The 15,717-nt window shown below is 51.9% G+C and overlaps 1 protein-coding gene across 7 annotated transcripts in view; it reads left to right on the top strand.

The window, feature by feature from the left end:
- The first annotated feature begins 4,274 nt into the window (after positions 1-4,274).
- The window catches only part of LOC105485254 (growth hormone regulated TBC protein 1), a 47,461-nt gene continuing 36,018 nt past the window's right edge, over positions 4,275-15,717 (top strand). For 3 of the 7 annotated variants that reach the window (XM_071080979.1, XM_071080980.1, XM_071080983.1), the window contains exons 1-3: positions 4,275-4,403; positions 4,513-4,661; positions 13,837-13,995. In XM_071080979.1, coding sequence (XP_070937080.1) covers positions 4,372-4,403; positions 4,513-4,661; positions 13,837-13,995 — 340 coding nt within the window. In that variant the 5' untranslated portion in view covers positions 4,275-4,371. Of the gene's footprint in view, positions 4,404-4,512; positions 4,662-5,319; positions 5,534-7,211; positions 7,322-13,640; positions 13,745-13,836; positions 13,996-15,717 lie in introns of those variants that run through there. The other 4 variants (XM_071080982.1, XM_071080981.1, XM_071080978.1 and 1 more) reach the window with 4 other exon arrangements.

Genomic DNA, 15,717 nt, shown 5'->3' on the forward strand with positions numbered 1-15,717 from the left:
ACAAAACACGCCTCTCCACCATGCACCCGTCCTCATCTATCCCAGTATTCCGCTGCTCTCTCAGGGGCATTTGTACCCCAGTTCTGGGTCGTAAACGAGCTGCCAAGGGAGGGGTTTCTCCCGAGGCTTCACCTTCTCCCTGTCTACTCTGGATGGCCTAGGGATATGTTTGTCTTATGGAGGCGCAAGCACTGTGGGCTCAAGAGTGGGGAGCCTCTCTCCCTGGTAAGGGGAGGGCACCCCTGGGATCACTGGTTCCATCTCCTGCAATGGATCTCCTGGTGTTGGGTCGAACAGAACTTCAGGAGTTGATTTCCCTCGGTGGGTGGAGTGGGATCCTTCCTTGGCTCTCTGTCCTCTGCTACTAGCACTGCTGCCGCCTGCCCTCTTAGCCACTGTGGGGGGTCTAGCACCAGCTGTAACCAAGTGTCTTTGTATGGGAATCGGTCTGAGTGTCCTGATTTACCAGTTACCTTGTACCACAACTTAGAAACAAGGGGCCTGTTCAGGCTTCCTTCTGATGGCCAACCCACTTCTAATGCTGGCCAATCTATTTCACACAAAGTTCTAAGTTTCCCAGGTGGTCTAGTGGTTAGGATTTGGCGTGCTCACTGCTGCGACCCAGGTTCGATTACTGGTCAGGGAATCAAGAAATGTAGCAGGACAAGCCACAGACAAAACTCCTCAGACACCAGGTTAAAGAAAGAAGTGGTTTATTCAGCCTGGAGCATCGGCAGATTCGCGTCTTAAGAGTCGCGCTCCCCAAAAAAGAAATTCCTAGCCCTTTTAAGGGCTTGCAATTCTAAGGGGTCCACATGAAAATGTCATAATAGGGCCGGGCGCGGTGGCTCAAGCCTGTAATCCCAGCACTTTGGGAGGCCGAGGCGGGCGGATCACAAGGTCAGGAGATCGAGACCACAGTGAAACCCCGTCTCTACTAAAAATACAAAAAATTAGCCGGGCGCGGTGGCGGGCGCCTGTAGTCCCAGCTACTCAGGAGGCTGAGGCAGGAGAATGGCGGGAACCCGGGAGGCGGAGCTTGCAGTGAGCCGAGATCGCGCCACTGCACTCCAGCCTGGGCAACAGCGTGAGACTCCGTCTCAAAAAAAAAAAAAAAAGAAAATGTCATAATAGATCAAGCAAGCATGAGGAATGTGACTGGGGGCTACATGCATCAGCTAACAGAACAAGTAGTTTTACAGTGCTTTCTCATACAATGTCTGGAATTTACAGAGGACACAAGTAGTTTTGGTCAGGGGTTAACATTATTAATATTATTATTATTTTAACCACCAGGGCCGGGCGGTAGCACCAAGGTCATCTGGCTATTTATCTTACTTCTGTTTCTTTCCAACTTTTTGCTTTCTCTCTTTTTTCCTGTCTTATAAACTAGGGAAAAGGGGAGGTGGGGGAGAAGCTGGGAAGGACGGCAGAAGTGGTGGTCTCATTTCAATGCCGGTAACCCCAGTGCTTCGGGAGGCCAGGGCGGGAGGATGGCTTGAGCCCAGGAATTTGGCACCACCTGGGCAACATAGCAAGACCCCTATATCTATAATAACTAAAAAATTAGCCAGGTGTGGTGGCACGTGCCTGTGGTCCTAGCTACTCAGGAGGCTGAGATAGAAGGACCACTTGAGCCCGGTAGTTCCAGGCTGCAGTGAGCCAAGATCACACCACTGCACTCCAGCCTGGGTGACAGAATGAGACCCCGTCGAAAACCACCCCCTCACCAGAGGGGGAAAAAAAAAAAAAAAAAAAGCAAATCTCCAATGCATAGAAGCAGAAAGTAGAAGAGTGGCTGCCAGGAGCAATAAATAAATAAATTGAGAGCGTTTCAAAAAATCTAGACTTGGCTGGGCGCAATGGCTCACGCCTGTAATCCCAGCACTTTGGGAGGCGAGGCAGGTAGATCATGAGGTCAGGAGATCGAGACCATCTGGGCTAACGTGGTGAAACCCCATCTCTACCAAAAACACAAAAAATTAGCCGGGCATGGTTGCAGGTGCCTGTAGTCCCAGCTACTCGGGAGGCTGAGGCAGGAGAAGGCCTGAACCCGGGAGGCTGGAGCTTGCAGTGAGCTGAGATCGCACTACTGCACTCCAGCCTGGGCAACAGAGTGAGACTCCGTCTAAAAAAAAAAAAAAAAAAAAAAAATCTAGACTTGATACTGTTTCTGAAAGGATGATTGCAAGTGTGTCAGACCTGTGAGGTCTCAAGAGTCAGGCCAAACGCCGTTTTCTTGTGTGGAGCAGAGCAGCAGGGTGTGGGGAGGAGGGTGGGGGGCCCATTGACCAGGCAGCAGATGTGAGAAAGCTGCATCTGAACCCCTGCCCAGGCTGTCTCCCAGTCGGGTCCCAGGTTGGGGCTTGGCCTGGCCAGGCCTGGTCTGGAGTGGGGGACCTTTCTAGCTGCCTGGGTCTGGCTGCCCACCCTGCACAAGCCTGGGGCTCCGGCCTCTCCGTATCTCTCCTCTCCACTCTTCCTGGAGGGCGCTGCTCTTATCTGACCTGCTCCCACAGTCTCCTACATCTGGCTCAAAAATACACTTGGTGGCGGTCCCGCCATCACACTCAGGCTTGGGAGCCAGCGGCCCCCGGTCTGTGCCGCCTGCCACACTGCTCTCCACGGCAGTGGTGGGGAAAGGAGGTTAGAACCCCATCTCCATGGCCAGAGGGCAGGAATGAGGGAAAAGGGGGACCGTGAGGCTTCCAGGCCTGGGGTTGGAACAGGAGCTGGGCGGTGTGGGGCTGTCTGGGCCGCAGGACTCCGGGTGCTGGGAAGTGGGGAGCAGGACTGTGTCCATTGCTCCAGAAAGCACGAGGGACGCGATGTAGGAAACGGGCTTCAGTTACAGCTGGAGAGGGGTTCAGCGGGTCACCGACTTAGGCAGAGAGGAGCCCAGACGACGGTTCGAAGACCCTGGGGACGGACGCCCACCTGTCAGTCCTGGGTTGTGGGGCACCCGTAGGCCGAGGGGCAGGAGGCTATGGCCCTGACTCCTGGTTTGGGTCTAAACATCCCAAGGAGGTGAGAGCGTAGGGTAGGGGCTGTGCGATCTTTGAAAGGAAGGACACCGCGTGTTACCAAAAAGGCCAGTGCTGCGGAGCTGGGCTGAAAGCGTGGGGAGTTCCCAGAACCAGCAGACTAGGAACGGAGGAGCCGTGTCGGGGGCTCTGCTCTGCCGAGCACTGAACCCCCACAGTCATGCAGGGGCTGGAGAAGGGTGAAAGGCAGAGGCAGGAGTCCACACTTAGGGACCGGTCCGTTCCACACGCTGCTGTCCAGGCTCCTGGGTGGCACTCGCATGGAACATTCCGGAAACACCGATGGGAAGGTCCCAAAGTTGGTTCCCAAAGGCCCTGACGGACCCGCAGGGGACGCTGAGCCTGTGATCCTCGCCTCACCCAGACAAGGTCGGGCTGCTTCTCCCGGGAAAGCGCGTCTGGAGTCCGGGAACGGCCGCTCCTCCTGGGGCCTGTCCAGGGCGCCCTGGGCCTAAATCACAGGCGGGGAGAGGCGTGTCGGAGAAGCCCCCGCTCCAGACCCCCGGGGGACCCAGGGCGAGGTCGCCCCAGCACCTCACTTCTGGGGTCTCCCCTTTGCCACGTCGCCAGAGCAAAATTCAAAATCCGCAGTTCTGGCAAATTTCCGGGGCCTCCCGGACACCAAAAGCAGCTGAAATCTCAGGACAATGTCATGGAGCGCGGACCGAGAAGAAGCCGTTCGGAACCAGCGCTGCCCGGATTCTCCCAGGCCTGGCTCGCCGGTGGGAGGACCCCGGCCCTGGTTTGGGGGGGCAGGAACGGGCGGGCGCCCCTGGGGGCCTCTCATTTGTGTGTTGGTCTCGGCCTTAAAATGCAGCGGAGAAAATAAAAAATAAAATACAAATAGGAGTCAGGTGTCAGAGTCGGATCCGCCAGGCACTGAGGATTGAAGGAATCGCAGAAGCAGCTCTTCTCACCCGGGTCCAGGCCGCGGGGATCTGCGGGGGGCGCCCCGACTCTGCCCTTCTGCCCGACCCCGCCCGGGACGCCGCGGCCTCCGAGGCCCCAGGAGCAGGCCCCGCCCCGCCCCCACCCCCACCCCCACCCTCACCCCCCCTACGCCACCCATTCCCCCCTCCTCGCCCGTTCCCCCCTCTCCGCCCGTTCCCCCCCACCCTCCGCCTATTCCCCGCCCTCCGTCGCCCGCCCCTCCCCCGGTCCTCCCCCGCCCCTCACCCTCTCCTGCCCGTCCTCTCTCCCCTCCCCCTCCCCGCCCCAGCCCCGCCCCCCCGCGCCCGCGGTCCCGCCGGAAGGACTTGAGCGCCCAGGAGCCGGGAGGCGAACCTGGGACCCGCTGGCCTCGCTCGGTGCGCGCCTCCCTCCCCACATGGAGCCCGCCGAGCGCTCGCGGGTCCCCAGGTGGGTGGCGCGGGGTGCGGGCGTCCCCGGCGGCTGCGGTCCCCAAGCGGGCCCCCGACCCCCCAGAGGAAACTTCGGGGACGCCGGCCTCCTTCTCTCCGTGTTGCAGGATCGACCCGTACGGATTCGAGCGGCCTGAGGACTTCGACGACGCCGCCTACGAGAAGTTTTTCTCCAGCTACCTGGTCACGCTTACCCGCAGGGCGATCAAGTGGTCCCGGCTGCTGCAGGGCGGGAGCGTCCCCAGGAGCCGGATAGGTGGGTCCTGGCGGCGCAGGTGGGTCTCGAGGGCGCAGGTGGGTCCCGGCGGCGCAGGTGGGTCTCGAGGGCGCAGGTGGGTCGCGGCGGCGCAGGTGGGTCCCGGGGGTGCAGGTGGGTCGCGGCGGCGCAGGTGGGTCTCGAGGGCGCAGGTGGGTCCCGGCGGCGCAGGTGGGTCTCGAGGGCGCAGGTGGGTCGCGGCGGCGCAGGTGGGTCTCGAGGGCGCAGGTGGGTCCCGGCGGCGCAGGTGGGTCTCGAGGGCGCAGGTGGGTCGCGGCGGCGCAGGTGGGTCTCGAGGGCGGAGGTGGGTCGGGCTGGGACGGGCGGGGCAAAGTTCGGCCTCCGGGAGCGGAGGGAGGGGGAGGAACCTTCCCGGGCAGGTCGGGACTTGGCTGCGGCTCCGAGCTAGGGCAGCCTCAGGGACCTGTTTTCCTGCTTTGGGATGGGCCGGCTGGTCGGACGCGAAGGAGACCCGTCCCTCCCGGAAGGGAGCCAGATCGGGATGGATCAAAACTCGATCCATGCCGGCTGCGGTGGCTCACGCCTGTAATCCCAGCACTTTAGGAAGCCGAGGTGGGCGGATCACCTGAGGTCAGGAGTTTGAGTCCGGCCTGACCAACATGGTGAAACCCCGCCTCTACTAAAATTACAAAACTAGCCGGGCGTGGTGGCGCAGGCCTGTAATCCCAGCTACTCCGGAGGCTGAGGCAGGAGAAGCACTTGAACCTGGGAGGCGGAGGTTGCAGTGAGTGGAGACTGCGCCATTGCACTCCAGCCTGGGCGACAGAGCAAGACTCCATCCTTGTGACGGGACCCACAGGGTCCTGCTCCACCTGCCGCTCCCCCGCGACCCCAGGCCTCCTCCTGCTGCGGTGAGTACTGGCCTGGCCGCCCGCCCACCCGCCTCGGGGTTAGCTGCAGGGCCCCCTCCTCAGGAGCTCCCCAGCCTTCCCTGTGCGGGGGGCACCGCCTCACCTCTGCCTTTCCCAGCACAGCCTCTGCTGGAGTCAAAAACCCTTCCTCCCTGTCCCGGATATTTCATTCACTGCTCAGTCCTCAGAACCTGCGACAGTGCCAGGCGACTTCCCTGTGTGTTCAGTGAATGAATGAAGTGCCTGCCTGGGGTGAGGGCTTGGTAGGAGTGTGCCCTGGAGCTAGGAACTCAGATGAGTGGGGTCAAAGGGGAGTCCTGGGGGCTTCCTGAGAAGGGGGATGTGAATGGCAGCTGAGCTTCAAGGGATGAGCTGTGTGCTCCAGGCTGTAGGACCTGGTGGGGAGGGGCAGAGATGAAGCCGGGGTCCTGCACCTGGGCGGAGGGTCGGAGGTGTGTGGTGACCACGGCCAGGCACAGAGAAGCCAACTGTTAAAGGTTTTCCAGGCAGGGGGTGATAAGATCAATTTTTGCTTTTATTTATTTATTTGAGACAGGGTATCCCTCTGAGTGCAGTGGCACAATCACCACTCACTGTAGCCTTGACCTCCTGGGCTCCAGCCATCCTCCCCGCTCAGCCTCCCACGTAGCTGGGACCACTGGCGCCGCCACCACTCCAGGCTAATTTTTAAATTTTTTATTATTTTTTTTTTTATTTTTTATTTATTTATTTATTTTTTTTTTTTTTGAGACGGAGTCTCGCTCTGCCGCCCAGGCTGGAGTGCAGTGGCCGGATCTCAGCTCACTGCAAGCTCCGCCTCCCGGGTTCCCGCCATTCTCCTGCCTCAGCCTCCAGAGTAGCTGGGACTACAGGCGCCCGCCACCTCGCCCGGCTAGGTTTTTGTATTTTTTAGTAGAGACGGGGTTTCACCATGTTAGCCAGGATGATCTCGATCTCCTGACCTCGTGATCCGCCCGTCTCGGCCTCCCAAAGTGCTGGGATTACAGGCTTGAGCCACCGCGCCCGGCAATTTTTAAATTTTTTATGGAGATGGAAGCTAATATCCTATATGCTTCCCACAAATGCATCATGTCCCATCCCTGTGGCCTCTGCATATTCACATGTTTCCAGTGGAACGTGTGTCTTTATTTTTCCTTTTGATTTTTTCTTTTCTATTTATTTATTTTTGAGACAGAGTCTCACTCTATCTCCCAGGCTGGAGTGCAGTGGTGTGATTTCAGCTCACTGCAACCAACCTGTGCCTCCTGGATTCAAGCGGTTTCCCTGCCTCAGCCTCCCAAGTAGCGGGATTACAGGCACCTACCATCACGCCAGGCTAATTTTTGTATTTTTAGTAGAGACAGGTTTCACCATGTTGGCCAGGCCGGTCTCGAACTCCTGACCTCAAGTGATCCGCCCACCTTGGCCTCCCAAAGTGCTGGGAATACAGGTGTGAGCCACTGCGCCTGATTTATTCTTAAAACTTAACTGGTCTTTTAATTTTAAAAAGTAAGATAAAAGTATATAAGACATGTGAACTTAAAAAGCATAATTTATGTACATGGTAAACACTTTAATCATACTAAGGGCTACAAAGTGCAACAGGGAGTTCTCTCCCACCCCTGGCCCCCATCTCCTGTAGAGATGACCGAAGGGGACTGTCGTTCCATCCCCTCAGGAACAGAAGTGCACGCTTGGTTCTGCAGTTTGCTTTAAGAGCAGGGGAAGTCCGTGGGAAGTCCTGTGGCTGTGACCTGGAGGTTGGTTACAGCAGAACATCTGAAAGATGTACGGTTGTGCATAAACTTTTTGTTTTTACAGAAAACACAACTGCACATTCATTCTTCTGTCTTTGCCTTGGTTGTTTGGGTCTGTCCTCTTGCTCTCCTTTTCTTTGACTAGGGGCTGCTAACTTGGGTCCCCTATTTTCCTTTTTAGGGAACCACTCAGTGCGTTGCCCCCACTTTCCAATATGGATTTGGGAGGGGGTTCTGGGAAGAGCAGGGAAAAGGAAAAAAGCAATCCGGATGCAGAATCCTCCAGATTTTTATTCTTTTCCCCAATCCTTTGCAGTTATTTTACACGTAATTCAACAGTTTGTTTTTGCCTTTTTTTATTTTTTTTTTTTTAGCGTTGGTCTCTATCAACTCTTACTAAAAACTTCACTTTGTTTTTATTGAAGTAACAACCTTCTTCTTTTTGCTTTAATTTTTTTTAATCTTTTTTTTTTTTTTTTTTTTTTTTTTTTTTTGAGACAAAGTCTAGCTCTGTCAGCCAGGCTGGAGGGCAGTGGCGCAATCTCGGCTCACCGCAACCTCTGCCTCCCAGGTTCAAGCAATTCTCCTGCCTCAGCCTCCTGAGTAACTGGGATTACAGGCACCTGCCACCACACCCCTCTAATTGTTGTGTTTTTAGTAGAGACGGGTTTTGCCTTGTTGGCCAGGCTGGCCTCAAACTCCTGAGCTCCAGTGATCCACCCACCTCAGCCTCCCAAAGTGCTGGGAAGACAGGCGTGAGCCACCAAGCTGGGCTGATTTATGTAATGTTAACTGGACTGTGTAATTATGGTAGCATCACTGGCATGAATGGGTCTGTGAGCAAATACATCTCTTTGGTCCCCTATGAGCCTCATCGTGCGGGGTGGGAGCCACAGGGCTGTGGGCCTGCTCTGCAGTGAGTGGGGATGCTGGTGACTCCGGTGGGAGGCTCGAGGAGTCTGTGGTCGCGTGTGTCCCTCCTGGCCTGGGGCCTGGGTTCTGATGTGACCGTCAGGGTGCTCATGGGCACTGGCAGAGCCTCAAGTGCGGAGGGTCGGGCATAAAACAGGAGTGGGAAAGTTATTCCAAAAATGGGAATACAACTTCTTCCTGCCAGGTATTCTGACGGTGGTAAAGTTCTTCTGTTTTTGGAGGATTTTCATCTGCACTTCCCATGTTAAAGTCTCCAGGAACACAGTCATCTACCAATCTCAGCAATCCACATGTCTTAAGGGATAGTTATAACGTATTCTGCCTGATCACACTCTTGTTGGGTACAATAAATACTGTATTTTCCTTTTTCCGTAGCAAATATCCACCAGGAGCCCTTAGGAAGACAACTTCCTCTTCCTCCCTAGAAAGACTAAATTCAACAAACTTAGTCCTGTTGAATTCCTATTTCATTCTCCATCTCGAGAAGGGAGGTCTGCAGGGAAGCAGCTTCAGGGCCATTGGCTTCTTGGAGACCTCCTTCCTGGTGGCTTAGAATATTAACACCACCTAAGTTAAATTGAGAAAACATATTTTCAAAGATACACCGAAAAACTGGGGATTTGCCTAACTTTGTCCGGGTAGACAGATGGATGTCAGTTCTCTGGATGTAGCTTCTTTTTAAAAACTTCCCAACTGTTTTGAATTGATATGTTATACTTCTGCAAACATTAGTGACGCTCTGTGGGTTAGCCCTGCCCCTGGGAAAGTGTCAGTCTGTGAGGACAAGTAAACGGTTTTCATTCTTCTATAAAGAAACAGTGTAAATCCAGATAACAAACTTATCAAAAAATCCCAGAATTCTTTGTTCTGTGAAGCTTCTGGTATTGCTCCAACGGCCAGAGCTGCTGGGGGACCTCGGGCGCAGGCTTGGTGCCTTCTGTTCACCTTACAGATGAGGAAACCGAGGCACGCTCAGGGTCTGGAACCTGCAAGTCATAGGGAAGCACAGTGTCTGACTCCAGAGCTGGTGCATTTAACCATTTTGACCTTTCCCTTAAATACAACCTTGATATTATTGTTACTATTTGAGTCAGGGTCTTGCTTTGTCACCCAAGCTGGAGGGCAGTGGGACGATCGTAGCTCACTGCAGCCTAGACAAGCAGTCCTCCCGCCTCAGCCTCCAGAGTAGCTGGGACTACAGGTGTGCACCACCATGTCCAGCTAATTTTTAAGATTTTTTTTGTAGAGATGGAGTCTCCTGGGATTACAGGCATGAGCCACTGCACCTGGCCTATCAAACAGCAATTTACAGTAAAATTCACTCTTACCAGTATATGGTTCTGTGAATTTGGACAAACACACGGCTAGGCAATCATCACCACAATCAAGATTCTGTCACCTTCAACAATCCTGTCCTTTGAAGTCGGCCCACTGCCCACATCATTGACCTCTTCCCCATTCCTGTAGTTCAGCCATTTCCATGGTGTCGTCCGTGGAATCATACAGATTGTAGCCTTTGAGTCTGGTTTCTTTCATTTGATGCATTGGAGATCCATCCAGGACTTTGTATGTGTCAATAGTTCATTCCATTTTATTGCTGAGGTACTTCATTTTGTGGATGTACTACAATTTTTAAAAATCCCTTCATCAGCTGAAGACATTTGGAATGTGTAAAGCCAACATTATAACATTCACCTACAGGTTTTTGTGTGAACTAGTTTTCATTTATCTTGACTGAACACTTTGGGATCGCTGGGTCATGTGATAAGTGCGTGTTTAACTAACTATTAAGAAATTACAAACCGTCTTTCCAACGTGGCAGTAAAATTTGGCATTCCCACCACAAATGTGTGAGTCTTCTAATTGCTCCACAGTCTTGCCAGCTCTTCATATTGTTGGTAAACACCAACATTATTTTACCAACATTATTTTAGTCGTTCTTTTGTAGATGGACTATTCTGTCTGCATTAAATTTCCTTTGCACTTTTATCAAAAAGCAAGTGGTTCTGTTTGTGTGGGTCTCTTTCTGGATTCCTTTTTATATCCCATTATTCCATTTGTCTTAACTTTTCTCCAGTACCACGTTGTCTATCTTACTGCAGGTTTATAGTAAAGCATAAAATCAGGTAATATGTCTCCTCCAATTTCATCTTCAAAATTGTTTCCGTTCTTTTCACTTTGCATATAAAGTTTAGAATCAGCTTGTCATTGTCCACAAAAAATTTTTTTCCTGGAACAGTGATAAGGAGGTGTATATAGGAATCTGTAGATCAACTTTGGAAGAAATGACTTTTTTTTTTTTTGAGATGGAGTCTTGCTCTGTCACCCGGGCTGGAGTGCAGTGGCGCGATCTCGGCTCACTGCAAACTCCGCCTCCCGGGTTCCCACCATTCTCCTGTCTCAGCCTCCCAAGTAGCTGGGACTACAGGAACCCGCCACCATGCCCGGCTAATTTTTTTGTATTTTTAGTAGAGACGGGGTTTCACCGTGTTAGCCAGGATGGTCTCGATCTCCTGACCTGGTGATCCACCCGCCTCAGCCTCCCAAAGTGCTGGGATTATAGGTGTGAGCCACTGCGCCCGGCCAGAATTCACATCTTAATATTGAGCCTTGCCATCTGTGAACAAGGTGTATCTATTAGTTTATTTCAGTCTTATTTGATTTCTTTTGCAGTATTCAGCATTTGGATCCTGCAAATATTTCGTTAGATTTTTACCTAAGTATTTCTCTTTTTTTGTTGCTATTGTAAATGATGCCAATTTAATTTTTTTTATGTATTTATTTTTTTGAGATGGAGTCTTGCTGTGTCTCCCAGGCTGGAGTGCAGTGGTAAAATCTCAGCTCACTGCAACCTCCGCCTCCCAGGTTCGAGAGATTCTCCTGCCTCAGCCTCCCAAGTAGCTGGGATTACAGGTGCGTGCCACCATGCCTGGCTAATTTTTGTATTTTTTTTAGTAGAGATGGGGTTTTGCCATGTTGACCAGGCTGGTCTTGAACTCCATACCTCAGGTGATCCACCTGCCTCGGCCTCCCAAAGTGCTGGGATTACAGGTGTGAGCCACCACGCCAGGCCCCAATTTTAAATATACGATTTCCAGTTGTTCATTATTAGTTTGTAGAGGTACCACTGGTTTTTGCATGGCCTCTTCTTTCTGCTTCTGTCCCTCTCAGAACAGTCTCTGCCTGTGCTGGGACTCGCCCTCTCCTGCTGTTGTTTAGCACAGAATGACCAAATAGTCATTCAGAGCATTCCTGGTCAAGCTGCCCTCTAAGAGTCATGAGACCTACAGCAAACCTTAGTACGAATTGTACTAACTTGGAGGAAAAGTCAGGCTGAATTATTGGTGTCTTTGGTAGAATTTTAAAAATAAAGCAAAACATGTTTTTCTTGTTCCTGTAAGCAGTGCGAATAAACCATAAACCAAGGGTACTGAGATGTTCTTGCCTGAACTTGATCCTCCAAATATGTTTCTAAACCAGAAAAGAGGGTTTCTTATGAGGGATTCTTTTTTTTTTTTTTTTTTTTTTTTTTGAGACAGAGTGTCACTCTGTCACCAGGCTGGAGTGCAGTGGCATGATCTTGGCTCACAGCAACCTCTGCCTGCCACATTCAGGCGATTCTCCTGCCTCAGCCTCCCGAGTAGCTAGGACTACAGACACAAGCCAGCACGCCCAGCTAATTTTTTTATTTTTAGTAGAGATGGGGTTTCACCATGTTGGCCAGGGTGATCTCGATCTCTTGACCTTGTGATCTACCCGCCTCCGCTTCCCAAAGTGCTGGGATTACAGGCATGAGCCACCACACCCAGCTAACTGGTATTTTTAGTAGAGATAGGGTTTCACCATGTTGACCAGGATGGTCTTGATCTCTTGACCTCAGGTGATCTACCCACCTTGGCCTCCCAAAGTGCTGGGACTACAGATGTGCGCCACCACGCCCATCTAATTTTTGTATTTTTATTAGAGGATGGGGTTTCACCATGTTGGCCAGGATGGTCTCGATCTCTTGACCTCGTGATCCACCCACCTCAGCCTCCCAAAGTGCTAGGATTCCAGGCGTGAGCCACCACGCCCGGCCCTTAAGAGGGATTCTTTGGCTTTCAGTGGATGGCATTAGTGTCTGTTTTCTCTCTCCTCTGGGTCTTCCCTCCTTGCCCTTGTATCATTCGTCACGTATTTAGTGAGCTATTATTGCCTCCCAGGTTCCATTCCAGGAGTGGGAGGCCCAGTGGACAGACAAGGGCCTGTCCTTCCAGAGCCTGATTTTCTCAGTAATCACCTAGCACACAATCATCTGCCCGTGCCCAGAGGATCATACACTGTGATCACCTTTGAATTGGAGCTCATAAAGTTTTACCCTATAGTCCTTTTCTTGACTGTAGCCTATGAAGTTATTGTAAGTTTTTATCTGCTAAATACAGCTGGTGCCTCAGATTTTTTTCTTTTTATGGCAGCTTATAGAATTTCGCAAATTGCATATGCCTTCTTTTCTAAAGTATGGTTTCTTTTAAAATAATGGTTTCTTTTCAAATATGTGCAGGGCGGGGCACGGTGGCTCACGCCTATAATCTCAGCACTTTGGGAGGCCGAGGGGGGTGGATCACAAGGTCAAGAGTTCGAGACCATCCTGGCCAACATGGTGAAATCCTGTCTCTACTAAGAATACAAAAATTAGCTGGGCATGGTGGTGCGTGCCTGTAATCCCAGCTACTTGGGAGGCTGAGGCAGGAGAATTGCTTGAACCCGGGAGGCAGAGGTTGCAGTGAGCTGAGATTGCACCACTGCGCTCCAGCCTGAGCGACAGAACAAGACTCTGTCTCGAAAAAAGTAAAATATGTATAGTGTAGTATCAAAGGAAAACAGCAAAACTTTAAATATTTGCTTTGAAAATTAACTGTTTTGTAGCTTAAGAGTACAGTGTCGCAACTTTGGACTTAACATAATTAATTCGGATGTTAGTCATGCATATCTTTTCCATCTGCCTAAGAAATTACTCAGTATTACTAATGAAGATAGCTCATGGCTTTTGGCTTCTGTCCCTATATGTTTATTAGAAAATACTAATTTTAGAAAATTACTAATTACTTTTTCACATTTTTATTGTCAATTAAAATATCCTCACGAAATGGAGTAGCTTTCAATGTATAGAGATAACTGCACAAGGAGGACAGTGACGTCTGCCACTAAAACTGTGGTCTCCCAGCTGCGGCGTCCCACCTGAGGTGCTCACAGCTGAGCCCAACCAACGTCCTTGTTCTCAGCTTGCCCTCTCACTGTTTTGCCCCTTTGCTGCTCCTCTGCACAGCTCTTAGGGAGCTTTCCGGGGCAGCCGTCTGACCGTGGCTCTGTTTCCTGACCACCTGCATGGGATGGCGAAGTGGGGGTGGGGGTGGTTCTGTAGCCAGTCTGATTTGTGCTCTGTTGAGAGGGGGAGGAGAGCAGAATTTTTGAAGAAGTATATGTACCAGTTTTGGTGGAGATGGATGAAGTTCTGGGTCTCTCTAATACTCGATTTAAGAAGGTAAGTGGTGAGAGCGGAAAGTGTGGCAGGAACGTGTGGGCCCTGCAGGCCTCTGGTCCAGCTCACACGCTGTCTGTCCTCTCGGCCTTCAGTGAAGCGCTATGTCCGGAAGGGGGTCCCGTTGGAGCACCGTGCCCGCGTCTGGATGGCGCTGAGTGGGGCCCAGGCTCAGATGGACCAGAATCCCGGCTACTATCACCGGCTTCTCCAGGGAGACAGAAACCCCAGGCTGGAGGACGCCATCAGGACAGGTGAGGCAGCGGGGATCAGGCTCTGGCACAGGGCCCGGGGGCCAGAAGGAACTGGTTTCCACCCAGTGTCTAGTCTCAGTGTCCAGGAGTGAGTGGTGCGTCTGCTGGTTTTAACTTAAAGTCACGTCTTCCTCCATGAAAGAATAAAAACTGAAGGCTTTGCAAGGGGAGAACAATGATCGTAATTCACTCAGCAAATATTCACGTGCCTAGCTGGCTAATACGAAAATGGTCACGAAGGAGCAGACATGCTCCATGAAGACCTGCAGGACAGTGAGAGGCAGCCTCTGTTGCCGGCGGGCTTTGCGCCGGGCACTGGTCGCGTGGCCGTTGTACGCAGCCGTGTTCATGAGGCTGCACACCAGGGCTTCCTTTTTTGTGTCTGTCATAATTGCTGGACTCCCTTCTCCTCTGATTTTCTCAGTAATCACATAGCCATAGGGTCCCTGGCTCTCAGAAGTTCAGAATGCTAACAAAATTGATTAACCTAAGGCCGGGTGCGGTGGCTCATGCCTGTAATCCCAGCACTTTGAGAGGCTGAGGAAGGCAGATCCACCTGAGAATAGGAGTTCGAGACCAGCCTGGCCAACATGGAGAAACCCCCCTCTACTAAAAATTCAAAAACAGCCGGGCATGGTGGTGCATGTCTGTAATCCCAGCTACTCGGGAGCTGAGGCAGGAGAATCGCTTGAACCCGGGAGGTGGAGGTTGCGGTGAGCTGGGATCGCACCATTGCACTCCAGCCTGGGCAACAAGGGTGAAACTCCATCTCAAAAAAAAGAAAAAAAAAAAAAATTGGTTAATCTAAATTGAATAATTAGATTTTTAGAAAGTACATCTGCCCTTCTGATTTTAACAGTTTTTGAGAAATACACACTTAAACACAATATACTTAATTTAAAAAAACCCAGTGGCTTTAAAGTGCTGTGAGGTTAGAAAGACTTGGGAGGGTGAGGACACGGTGCATCCTGCTGCCCTTCCTGGGGGTCTCCTGTCCACAGGGCTGAGCCAGTGGGGAGGGGGCTACCCAGGCTGGGGGCTGGGGCTGCCGGGGAGAAGCTGCATCCTGACCGCAGAGTGTTTGCTGCCAAAGGTCTCCAAGCAGATGGACAGCCTGGCGGCCAGAAACGCTGATTCAGGTTGGGAAGAGGAGAGCTTGGGTGCAGTGGGGAGGGGGTGCACAGTACAACAGAGCACTGCTGTCTGAAAAATGAGTTTAAAGGCTCTGTTTTGTGGTTTTTTGGATGATTTTTTTTTTTTTTTTTTGAGACAGGTGTCACTCTGTTGCTCAGACTGGAGTGTAGCCGTGCAGTCACAGTGAGTGCTTACTGCAGCTTTTACCTACCAGGCTCAAGTGATCCTCCTGCCTCAGCCTCCCACGTAGCTGGAAATGATCAGGACCACAGGTGTGCACCACCACACCTGGCTCATTTTTTTAATTTTTATTTTTTTGCAGAGATGGGGTTTTGGTTTTGAACTCCTGGGCTCTGAGGATCCTCCCTCCTTCACCTCCCAAAGTGCTGGAGTTACAGGAGTGAGCCACTCGCCTGGCTGAATCTTTTTTTTAATTATGGTAAAATATGCCTAATATAAAATTTACCATTTCATTTTCCCAAGCTGAAGCTCTGTCCCCATTGTCAAGCACCACCCCCGTGTCCTTGCCCAGCCCCTGACAGCCCGCAGTGCACTTGCCTCTGTGCTTTGGCAACTCCGGGGTCACAT

Source organism: Macaca nemestrina, chromosome 16, assembly GCF_043159975.1.
Source record: "Macaca nemestrina isolate mMacNem1 chromosome 16, mMacNem.hap1, whole genome shotgun sequence".
Taxonomy (NCBI): domain Eukaryota; kingdom Metazoa; phylum Chordata; class Mammalia; order Primates; family Cercopithecidae; genus Macaca; species Macaca nemestrina.